We start from the raw sequence: 13,003 nt of genomic DNA, 5'->3' as shown, positions 1-13,003 counted from the left end.
AGCTTCCTTTCAAAGGCCTCTTCCAAGCGATCTTCCCATGGGACTGACAGCTCCAGCATCACCACCTGCTTCGTAGACTCAGACACAAGGACAATGTCTGGTCGCGGGGTGGTGGCTGCGATATGGTCGGGGAACCTCAGCTGCCTTCCGAGGTCACCAACAGCTGCCAGTCCCTTGCAGAGGTCAGGATACCTGCCGATGTTCTTTTGGTGGATCCCGAGCTCTGACAAAGGCAATGGTCTGCTTGGAGGGTCGGGACCACTTCGTCCACTCCACTCCTGCGCTGATGGCTTCAGCGATGGTCTTCAGGACCTGATCATGCCTCCATCGGTACCGTCCCTCACCAAGTGCCCTTGTGCAACTGCTGAAGATGTGCTCCAGGGTTCCTCGCTCGGAGCACAGTGGGCACACTGATGACTCCTTTTAAATACTGATGCAAAACAACTGTTTAAGGTCGCCCCCATCTCGTGAAGCTCCACGTATAGACGACCACTCTGATATTCTAGGGGACAAATTTTGTCCCTTACTATCCTTTTACTCTTAAAATTCTTCGAGTTTACCTTCACATTATCGACCAAAGCAACCTCACGTCTTCTTTTTGCCTTCCTGATTTCCTTCTTTAGTTTTTTCTTACATTTTCTATACTCTTCACCTCATTTGATCCTTGTTGCCTATACCTGCTATACACTTTTCTCTTTTTCTTAACCAGATCGTCAATATCCCTTGAAAACCAAGGTTCCCTATGCCTGTTGACTTTGTCTTTAATCCTGGCAGGAACCTGCAAACTCTGCGCTCTCAAAATTTTGCCTTTGAAGGCCTTCCACTTACTGAACACATGCTTGCCAGAAAACAACTTATCCCAATCCACTCTTCATAGATCCTATCTCATTTCCACAAAATTGGCCATTCTCTTGAGGACCAGACCTATCCTTATCCATAATTAACTTGAAACTAATGACATTATGGTCACTGGACCCAAAAAGTTCGCTTACACGTACTTCTGTCACCTGACCTGTCTGGTTCCCTAATAGGAGATCAGGTATTGCATCCTCTCTCGTTGGTACCTCCATATATTGATTTAGAAAACTTTCCTGAACACATTTGACAAACTCCAAGCCATCTAGCCCTTTCACAGTGTGGGAGTCCAGGTCAATATGTGGAAATTTAAAATCCCCTACTACTACAACTTTCTGTAATAGTAGGGGATATATATGCCTGGATGGGACTGGGAGGTGGTGGTAGGGGTGTCTCAATGGGGAGAGTTATGGAGAGATTTAGACAAACCTTGATAGAGAAAACGTTGACACGAGCTGTCCCCTTCAGCAGGCAGTTGAGTTTACAGAGGTCAGCCCAGCGGATGCCATGGTAGTAGGGCTCCCATTCCTGTAGTGTCCCCTCTGGCGACAGCCCATTCCTCTCCTCACACTGCTCCTGACGAAAGCTCAGGCCTGTCGGCAACAGTGCATCTCCCATTAGGAACATGCCACCTGACCATGGAGTTGATGGTGAGGGGAGGGGAGGGTAAGGGCAGAGGACTGGGCCCAAGAAAGGGTGGACATGGCCTTATCCACAGGGAACAATGGAGGGGATCAGCTGGGAAAGTGCGATGAGGCAGCATGGAGGAGTAGAGGTGGAGGCTGGGGGTGACTGGACTGTGGAGGGCAGATGCAGTTCGGGACAATCACATACAGACTGCAGGGGAATGGCACACAGATGCAGTGGGCAGAGCCCCTGCTTCCCAGCTGTAGAGTGTTGGGCGCTGCCCGTGTGGATTTTCCACATTCCCCCTGATTGCTCCATTTTCCTCCCATGCCCAAAGATGTGCGGCTCGGCAAATTGGGTCACTATGTGCTTAAGGAAGCCCCATTGCTGAGTGTGAGCCAGGCTGCTGAGGTGGACAATGAGGACAGATCAGAGGAGGAGGAGGAGGCAGTTCAAAGTAAATGTATTATCAAAGGTGTGTATGTCAATATATGCTGTACATCCCTGAGATTCATTCTCAGTAAAGCTAAGGATCACAATAAGGTGCCACGGGTGCGTAGTGGTTACTGTGATGCTATTACAGTTAGGGGCGTACTGGAGTTCAGAGTTCAATTCCGGCAGGAGTACGTATACATCCTCCCTGTGGAACGTCTAGGTTTCCCCTCTGTGCCCCAGTTCCTTCCCACAGTCCTAAGACGTACGGGGTAGGTTCATTGATCATTGTAGATTGCCCCATGATTAGGTTAGGGTTAATTGAGTTTGTCAGGGGTTGCTGGGGTCACTGTGTCTCAAAGGGTGCTTAATTGTGAAATAAATAAATAAAATCCATGAAAGACCACACCTAACAGGACAGACAAACAACCAGTGTGCGAAAGACAATAACCATGCAAGTACAAAAGAAATAATATTGCTAATAATTAATGCCTGTCTCAGAGACAGGGACCTCTTCCAGAAACAGAAGGGTTCCTTGTGGCAATACGAGATGTGTTTAACAGAACAAATGATCGAAAATACATAATAAAATAACAAATTCAAGATGATAAATGTAGAAAATACCAAGAGAAGCAAGAATCAATCCAACACATTACCGGATCCTGTAGCAATTGAACTCAATCTGATTACTTACACAATCAAGTGGCAAAGCATCATTCACCAAAATTCTGTTTTAAAATACAAACTCCTAAAAGACACCATACCTGCTTATAAACACAAGCCTGATCCCGTTTTAGAGTCAGAGTCCCACGAATTATATTACTACTGATCCAATATTACAGATAGAACAATCCATAATGACTGTCAGGATATTATAATACAAGATAAACAAGCAAGAACAACTTATTTAATCAATACAGCCATTCCAAACACACACAACTTATAGAAATTACTAAATGAAGAATCAAAAATATGCAGAATTCAAGGATTCAAAGTACATTTATTATCAAAGTATGTATGCCCTCTACAACCCTGAGATTTCTCTTCCCACAGACAACCACGAAACAAAGAAACACCACTGAACCCATTCAAAGGAAAACATCAATCCCCAACGTGCAAACAAAGAACAAATCACACAGACGGCAAAATAATGAGCAAAAAAACACAGAACATAAAACATCAAACCACAGTCAACCAAACATTCAGTTTCAGCTCAGTTCAGTTCAATCTAGCGCAGGTCGCAGAGCCAATCATTTGATCAACGTCACACAAAGTAACAATAAAAAATGGAAACACATCATAACATAAACTGTGCAAGTCCAATCCACAAACCTCATTGAATAAACCTTGCCCAAGACCCAAGACTCTTGACACCATCCTTCAGCAGCAAGCGAGAGGGACAGAGAGAGACTGATCGAAGGCAACACCTTCCTCTGGTAGCAGTGAGCAAGAGCATGAAAAGAGGCACTGAAAGACTATGGAACATGAACAAGGTATACATTGCTCCAGTAGTAATGTCTACAAATGGCAGCATCCCAAAGTCACTACACAGCACTATCTACGTAAATCTCCAGAAGCCACAATATGAAACACCACTGGAGCAGTCTGAAAGATCCTAGCAATTGAGAAGTGAGTGTTCTTGGCTACGCCTGCACTTCCAATAAACAATAAATGTCAAGAATATGAGATAGGCTGCTTGAAAGTGAGTGTTGAGTTTGTGGAAACAGTTCTGTGTTGGGGCGAGTGAAGTTGAGTGCTAATCCCCTTTGGGTTCAAGAGTCTGATGGTTGAGGGGGAATAACCATTCCTGAACCTGGTGGTGTGGGTCCTGAGGCTCCTATACCTTCTTTCTGATAGCAGCAGTAAGAAGAGAGCACGGCCTGGATGGTCGGGGTCCTTGATGATGGATGTTGATTTTTGCAACAGTGCTCTGTGTAGATGTGTTCAATGGAGGGGAAGGCTTTACCCAGGATGGACTGGGTAACATCCATTACTTTCTGAAGGTGTTTCCATACCAGGCTATGATGCAACCAGTCAGTATACACTCAACCATACATCTATAGAAGTATGTAAAAGTTTTAGATGTCAAGACAAATCTTCACAAACTTGTAAGGAATTAGAGGCACTGCCGCCCTTTCTTCAAAACTGCTCTTACGTGCTGGAGCCAGCACAGATTGTCTAACAGGATAACACCAAGGAACTTAAAGTAACTGACCCTCTCCACCTCTGATCCACTGATGAGCTCAATGACCTTTGATTCCTGAAGTCAATAATCAGCTCCTTGGTCTTGCTGATGTTGAGTGAGAGGTTGTTGTTGAGGTTCTGCTCAGTTAGATTTTCAATCTCCCTCCTAGATGCTGATTTGTCAGAACCTTTGATTCGGCCAATAACAGAGGTGTCATCAACAGGAGCTATGCTTAGCCATACAGTCATAGGTGGTGGAGAAGGTGAGTGAGGGGAATTCAGATTGATTTATTATGATTTATTATATAAAAATACAGTGAAAAATCTGTTTTACATACTGTTCAAAGAGATCAGTTCATCAAAGAGTGCATTGAGCTGGGACAGGGTAAAATAATAATAGTGTAACAGAGTGGGGCAATGGGCAGTGAGGTGGATGGCGATGCCAAGGGGCAGTGAGGTGGGTGGAGATGCCAAGGGGCAGTAAGGCAGATGAAGGAAATGCCAATGGGGAATGAGGAGGGTGAAGGAGATGCCCATGGGCAGTGAGGTGGGTGAAGGAGTTGCCAATGGGCAGTGAGGCAGGTGAACGAGATGCCCATGGTCAGTGAGGTGGGTGAAGGATGCCAATGGCCTGGGCAGCAGGTCGATGCAGCAGGTAGTAACAACCAGCAAGTGCTCCTGATACGAGAGGGTTGGTGCTGCCACTGTCCCTGGGTGTGACCTACCGCCATTGTCTGGACAACCTTTCAGGTTACACGACTGGAACATCTCCCGCTTCCCAAGACAGAACTTGCCAAAATTGGCAGGAACAGGATTGTCACAACGACGCCGTGAGAATTGGACCCCACCCCCACAGGAGCGAGAGCAAGATCCCCACGGACCCCAGGAACCCCAGCTCCCATCCACTGGAGTCTGAAAAACAGCAACAGACAGAAGGGTCAGACACAAAGTGGAACTCTCTCTGCACCATCCATACACACACTACATCTACACTGTCCCTTCACACACTCCCTCAAGACCATGCCATCCCACACTCTCTCTACACTGTCCCATCACACACTCCCTCTAGACCATCCCATCACACACTCCCTCTACACTGTCACATCACACACTCCCTCTAGACCATCCCATCACACACTCCCTCTATACTGTCCCATCACACACACCCTCTACGCTGTCCCATCACACACTCCCTCTAGACCGTCCCATCACACACTCCCTCTACACTGTCACATCACACACTCCCTCTACACTGTCACATCACACACTCCCTCTACACTGTCACATCACACACTCCCTCTAGACCATCCCATCACACACTCCTTCTACACTGTCCCATCACACACTCCCTCTACACTGTCACATCACACACTCCCTCTAGACTGTCCCATCACACACACCCTCTACGCTGTCCCATCACACACTCCCTCTAGACCGTCCCATCACACACTCCCTCTACACTGTTCCATCACACACTCCCTCTACACTGTCACATCACACACTCCCTCTAGACCATCCCATCACACACTCCCTCTATACTGTCCCATCACACACACCCTCTACGCTGTCCCATCACACACTCCCTCTAGACCGTCCCATCACACACTCCCTCTACACTGTCACATCACACACTCCCTCTAGACCATCCCATCACACACTCCTTCTACACTGTCCCATCACACACTCCCTCTACACTGTCACATCACACACTCCCTCTAGACCATCCCATCACACACTCCCTCTACACTGTCCCATCACACACTCCCTCTAGACCGTCCCATCACACACTCCCTCTACACTGTCCCATCACACACTCCATCTACACTGTCCCATCACACACTCCCTCTACACTGTCCCATCACACACTACATCTACACTGTCCCACCACACAATCCCTCTAGACCATCCCATCACACACTCCCTCTAGACCATCCCATCACACACTCCCTCTACACCGTCCCATCACACACTCCCTCTACACCGTCCCTTCACACACACCCTCTACACTGTCCCATCACACACTCCCTCTAGACCGTCCCATCACACACACCCTCTATGCTGTCCCATCACACACTCCCTCTAGACCGTCCCATCACACACTCCCTCTACACTGTCCCATCACACACTCCCTCTACACTGTCCCACCACACACACCCTCTACGCTGTCCCATCACACACTACATCTACACTGTCCCACCACACAATCCTCTAGACCATCCCATCACACACTCCCTCTAGACCATCCCATCACACACTCCCTCTACACCGTCCCTTCACACACACCCTCTACACGGTCCCATCACACACTCCCTCTAGACCGTCCCATCACACACTCCCTCTACACCGTCATATCACACACTCCCTCTAGACCATCCCATCACACACTCCCTCTATACTGTCCCATCACACACTCCCTCTACACTATCCCATCACACACTCCCTCTACACTGTCCCATCACACACTACATCTACACTGTCCCATCACACACTCCCTCTAGACCGTCCCATCACACACTCCCTCTACACTGTCCCATCACACACTACATCTACACTTTCCCACCACACAATCCCTCTAGACCATCCCATCACACACTCCCTCTACACTGTCCCATCACACATTCCCTCTAGACCGTCCCATCACACATTCCCTCTACACTGTCCCATCACACACTCCCTCTACACTGTCCCATCACACACTCCCTCTACGCTGTCCCATCACACACTCCCTCTACACCGTCCCATCACACACTCCCTCTAGACTGTCCCATCACACACTCCCTCTACACTGTCCCATCACACACTCCCTCTACACTGTCCCATCACACACTACATCTACACTGTCCCATCACACACTCCCTCTACACTGTCCCATCACACACTCCCTCTAGACCGTCCCATCACACACACCCTCTACACTGTCCCATCACACACTCCCTCTACACTGTCCCATCACACACTACATCTACACTGTCCCATCACACACTCCCTCTACACTGTCCCATCACACACTCCCTCTAGACCGTCCCATCACACACTCCCTCTACACTGTCCCATCACACACTCCCTCTACACTGTCCTATCACACACACCCTCTACGCTGTCCCATCACACACTCCCTCTACACTGTCCCATCACACACTCCCTCTAGACTGTCCCATCACACACTCCCTCTACACTATCCCATCACACACTCCCTCTACACTGTCCCATCACACACTACATCTACACTGTCCCATCACACACTCCCTCTACACTGTCCCATCACACACTCCCTCTAGACCGTCCCATCACACACTCCCTCTACACTGTCCCATCACACATTCCCTCTACACTGTCCCATCACACACTACATCTACACTGTCCCATCACACACTACGTCTACACTGTCCCATCACACACTCCCTCTAGACCATCCCATCACAGACTCCCTCTACACTGTCCCATCACACACTCCCTCTACACTGTCCCATCACACACACCCTCTACACGGTCCCATCACACACTCCCTCCACACCATCCCATCACACACTCCCTCTACACCGTCCCATCACACTCTCCCTCTACACTATCCCACCTCAGTCTCCCAAGGCACAGGTCAATCAGAGAATGAAGCTCCCTCTACACTGTCTCTGGACACAGGTAGTCCCTCCCCAGTACGCACCAGCTGTTTCCAGTTGTGGGTGCAATTCCCTCGGAGGCAGACTGACTCTTTACCACATGGTGTTCCATCTGCAGCGGGCAGATGCTTACTGGCATGATGCCAATTCCCCTGGCGCCAAGCCAAGCACCAGAGTACAGGGCAGGGATCACGTTTCGGCTGTGCTTGGTACTCAGGTCCAAAAGTTAGCTGGCACTGAATGTCCCGGTTGTAGGTTATGCCGGCCAGGGGGACAGACTCAGCCAGGGAGACAGGTGGCTTGTTCAGGAGGCAATCAGCTGCAGAGAGCACAGGGGTGCCTGTGAGCACTGGGTGTGCCTGATATGGGGAGGGGATGATGCAGGAGCGGGAGGGGGTTGGGAGCAGATGGCAGAAAGGGGAAGTTCGGAGGCAAGAATGGGGGGAGAAGAGGAGACAGGGAGGGATAAAAGCAGAGAAGGGGCAGAAATGAGGGAAGAAAGGAAGAAACTGGGCAATGGAAAGAGGGAAAGATTGACAATAGGGAGGGAGTATGAGGTAGTGAGGGGGTAGGGAATTGGGAGGTAGCGAGGGGATAGGGAATTGGGAGGGAGCGGGGGGTAAGGATTGGGGAGGTAGCGAGGGGGCATGGAATGGGGAGGGAGCAAGGGGGTGGGAAATGGAAAGTAGGGGTTGGGGAAGGGGTAGTGAGGAGTTTTCGAATGGGGAGCATGGTTTGGAGGAATGGATAGTGGGGAGTGGGAGAATGGGAAACGGGGTGTTGGGGAATGATGAGTGGGTGGTGGTGGAATGTCAAGTGAAGGGGTGAGGAATGGGGAGCGAGGGGTGGGGGATGAGGTGAAAGGGTAGGAGACTGGGGACGGGGGTGAGGGAATGGGGAGTGTGTGGTTCGGGGATAGAAAGGGAGGGGTTGGGGGATGGGAAGGGCATTGGGGAAGGGGTAGGGAATAGAGAGTTGGGATATGAAGGATTAGGGTGAAGGGGTGGTTGAATGGGGAGTGAGGGGTGTCTCCCTGTCTCCTCTCCCCTCACCCCTCTCCCCTCACTCATCTCCCCGTTTTCCTCTCCCCTCACCCCTCCCCCTGTTTTCCTCTCCCCACACCCCTCTCCCCTGTTTTCCTCTCCCCTCACCCCTCTCCCCTGTTTTCCTCTCCCCTCACCCCTCTCCCCGTTTTCCTCTCCCCTCACCCCTCCCCGTTTTCCTCTCCCCACACCCCTCTCCCCTTGTTTTCCTCTCCCCACACCCCTTTCCCCATTTTCCTCTCCCCTCACTCATCTCCCCGTTTTCCTCTCCCCACACCCCTCTCCCCGTTTTCCTCTCCCCACACCCCTCTCCCCATTTTCCTCTCCCCACACCCCTCTCCCCTGTTTTCCTCTCCCCTCACCCCTCTCCCCGTTTTCCTCTCCCCTCACCCCTCCCTGTTTTCCTCTCCCCACACCCCTCTCCCCTTGTTTTCCTCTCCCCACACCCCTCTCCCCATTTTTCTCTCCCCTCACTCATCTCCCCGTTTTCCTCTCCCCACACCCCTCTCCCCATTTTCCTCTCCCCTCACCCCTCCCCCTGTTTTCCTCTCCCACACCCCTCTCCCTGTTTTCCTCTCCCCTCACCCCTCTCCCCGTTTTCCTCTCCCCTCACCCCTCCCCGTTTTCCTCTCCCCACACCCCTCTCCCCTTGTTTTCCTCTCCCCACACCCCTCTCCTCCCCATTTTCCTCTCCCCTCACTCATCTCCCCGTTTTCCTCTCCCCACACCCCTCTCCCCGTTTTCCTCTCTCCCCACACCCCTCTCCCCCGTTTTCCTCTCCCCTCACCCCTCTCCCCGTTTTCCTCTCCCCTCACCCCTCCCCGTTTTCCTCTCCCCACACCCCTCTCCCCTTGTTTTCCCTCTCCCCACACCCCTCTCCCTGTTTTCCTCTCCCCTCACCCCTCTCCCCCGTTTTCCTCTCCCCTCACCCTCCCCGTTTTCCTCTCCCCACACCCCTCTCCCCTTGTTTTCCTCTCCCCACACCCCTCCTCCCCATTTTCCTCTCCCCTCACTCATCTCCCTGTTTTCCTCTCCCCACACCCCTCTCCCATTTTCCTCTCCCTCACCCCTCCCCCCTGTTTTCCTCTCCCCACACCCCCTCTCCCCTGTTTTCCTCTCCCCATTTTTCTCTCTCCACACCCCCTCCCTCCTGTATCCTCCCTCCACACCCCTCTCCCCCGTCTCCTCTCCCCACACACCCTCTTCCCCGTCTCCTCTCCCCACACCCCTCTCCCCCTGTCTCCTCTCCCCACACCCCTCTTCCCCCCATCTCCTCTTCCCACATCCTTCGCCATCCCTTCTCTGCCCCCATTCACTCCTGAGGCAGTGTGTTTGTGTTTCAAACCTCCTCTGGAGAATCCATTCTCACTCAGGACACCCCTTCTAATCCCTCTACCTCACCTTCAACCCACACTCCTCTTGTTTTGACAACCTTTACAACTGGAGAAGGATCCTGCCTCCTTACCCTCTCTTTGCCTCTTATCATTTTATGTCAGGTTCCCCATCAGCTTTCTTGACCCAGGGAAAACAGACACAGACTGTCTGATCTTCCCCTGCAACTTCTGTCCAGGCCCCCAGCCACATCCTCCCTGTACTGCGGTGACCAGCACTGCACACTGTGCTCCCGCTGCGACCTATCCCAGTTTCAAACGTCGATAATAACACGTTTCAGCTCTCATATTTTCTGACATGTCCAATGAAGAATGAGTCTCCTGTGTGTCTCCTCGCTGCTTTAACTGTCTGCTCTGCCTCTAACCCGCAGTTTCTCAATAATTACTACAATCCCACACCACCATCACCATCACGGCCAATACTTATCTGACCTTCTCAATGCATTCATTTCCCACTTAGACCAGAAAACACCATACAACATAGGAACAGAATTAGGCCATGTTGGCCCATCGAGCCTGCTCCACCATTCCATCATGGCTGATTTATTAGACAGGGTTATAAAGAAAGCTTTTGGCACATTGGCCTTCATCAAATCAAAGCATTGAGTACAGGAGATGAGATATTATGTGTGAGTTATGTATTCAAGTGTGACAGTGGAGAAGTATGTATGGAACCGGAGGAGATAGCAGAGCTATTAGTATTCACTATGGAAAAGGATCATGGTGATTGTAGGGATGACTTGTAGCAGACTGAAAAGCTCGAGAATTTAGATATTAAGAAAGAGGATGTGTTGGAGCTTTTGAAAAGCGTCGTTGGATAAGTCGCCGGGACTGGACAAAATGTGCCCCAGTCTACTGTGGGAGGCAAGGGGGGAGATTATTGAGCCTCTGTTGATGACCTTTGTATTATCAATGGGGATGGGAGAGGTTCCAGAGGATTGGAGGGTTGCAGATGTTGTTCCATTATTCAAGAAAGGGAGAAGAGATAGCCCAGGAAATTATAGACCAGTGAGTCTTACCTCAGTGGTTGGTAAGTCGATGGAGAAGATTCTGAGAGGCAGGATTTATGAACATTTGGAGAGGCATAATATACTTGGAATAGTCAACATGGCTTTGTCAAAGGCAGTTGTGCCTTACGAGTCCGATTGTATTTTTGAGGATATGACTAAACACATTGATGAAGGAAGAGCAGTAGATGGTAGTGTATATGGATTTCAGCAAGGCATTTGATTAGGTACCCCATGCAAGGCTTATTGGAGAAAGTAAGGAGGCATGAGATCCAAGGGGACATTGCTTTGTGGATCCAGAACTGGCTTGCCCACAGAAGGCAAAGGGTGGTTGTAGACAGGTCATATTCTGCATGGAGGTCGGTCACCAGTAGTGTGCCTCAGGGATCTGTTCTGAGACCCCTACTCTTCGTGATTTTTATAAATGACCTGGATGAGGAAGTGGAGGGATGGGTTAGTAAATTTGATGATGACACAAAGGTTGGGGGTGTTGTGGATAGTGGGGAGGGCTGCCAGAGATTACAGTGAGACATCGATAAGGTGCATAAACTGGGCTGAGAAGTGGCAGATGGAGTTCATCCCAGAAAAAGTGTGAGGTGGTTCATTTTGGTCGGTCAAATATGATGGCAGAATTTAGTATTAATGGTAAGACTCTTGGCAGTGTGGAGGATCAGAGGGATCTTGGGGTCCGAGTCCCATAGGACATTCAAAGCTGCTGTGCAGGTGACTCTGTGGTTAAGAAGGCATATGGTGTAGTGGCCTTCATCAACTGTGAGATTGAGTTTAGGAGCCGAGAGGTAATGTTGCAACTATATAGGACCCTGGTCAGACCCCACTTGGAGTACTGTGCTCAGTTCTGATCGCCTCACTACGGGAAGGGTGGAAGCCATAGAAAGGGTGCAGAGGAGATTTACAGGGATGTTGCCTGGATTGGGGAGCATGCCTTATGAAAACAGGTTGAGTGAACTTGGCCAGAACTGGATGCCCTGAGCTATAAGGAAAATATTGAATAGGTTAGGACTTTATTCCTTGGAACATAGAAGACTGAGAGGAGATTTGATTGAGGTATTAGCGAGGTATAGACAGGATAAATGCAAGCAGGCATTTTCACGGAGGTTGGGTGGGTTATGGGTTAGGGGTTAAAGGTGGGAATCTTAAGGGAACATGAGGAGAAATTGCTTCACTCAGGAGGTCATGAGAGCGTGGAACGAGCTGCCGGCACAAGTCATGCATGTGATTTTGATTTCAATATGTCAGTGAAGTTTGGTTCGGTATGTGGATGGTAGGGGAATGGAGGGATATGGTCCTGGTGCAGGTCGTATGGGAGCAGCTTCAGCCTGGATTAGATGGGCTGAAGGGCCTGTTTCTGTGCTGTCTTTTCTATGACTCTTTGACTCAACCTATTCTCCTGCCTTTTTCTCATAAACTTGATGCCCTTATTAATCAAAGAACCTACCAAGCTCCGCTTTAAATACACCCAGTGACTTGGTCCCTACAGCTGTCTGTGCCAATGAGATTCATTGGACTCTGGCTAAATAATTGCTCCTCATCTCTGTTCCAAACAAACATCCATTTACCCTGAGGCTATTGGAAACATTCTTGCTGTCCGCTCTGTCTGGGTCTTTCCACATTCAGTCGGTGGAAACTGAGTAGGTGCATGCACAAGTGTAAGCGAAAGCTTTCACTCGTCCCACCAAGTCTTCCAGTCTTTGTCTATCCTGCCTCAGATAACCTTTGTCACCATCCACCACACCACAGTTTACAAGTCTTCCACAAACAGCATTCCCTCCCCCCTCAGCACCCCTCCCTCACAGAGCTCCCTCAGCACCCCTCCCACAGAGCTTCCT

At 50.1% G+C, this 13,003-nt stretch overlaps 1 protein-coding gene across 1 annotated transcript in view; it reads right to left on the bottom strand.

Annotated features, from left to right (window-relative positions):
- The window catches only part of LOC140717075 (A disintegrin and metalloproteinase with thrombospondin motifs 5-like), a 55,076-nt gene extending 42,289 nt beyond the window's left edge, over window positions 1-12,787 (bottom strand). The window contains exons 1-4 of the mRNA XM_073030254.1: window positions 12,734-12,787; window positions 7,760-8,074; window positions 4,824-5,010; window positions 1,285-1,448 (exon numbers count right to left, since the gene is read on the bottom strand). Coding sequence (XP_072886355.1) covers window positions 1,285-1,448; window positions 4,824-5,010; window positions 7,760-8,074; window positions 12,734-12,787 — 720 coding nt within the window. The remainder of the gene's footprint in view (window positions 1-1,284; window positions 1,449-4,823; window positions 5,011-7,759; window positions 8,075-12,733) is intronic.
- Window positions 12,788-13,003: the final 216 nt, after the last annotated feature.

This window comes from Hemitrygon akajei, chromosome 27, assembly GCF_048418815.1.
Source record: "Hemitrygon akajei chromosome 27, sHemAka1.3, whole genome shotgun sequence".
Lineage (NCBI taxonomy): Eukaryota > Metazoa > Chordata > Chondrichthyes > Myliobatiformes > Dasyatidae > Hemitrygon > Hemitrygon akajei.
The sequence above is the reverse complement of the archived record's forward strand: the minus strand, read 5'-3'. Positions and strand labels throughout refer to the sequence as shown.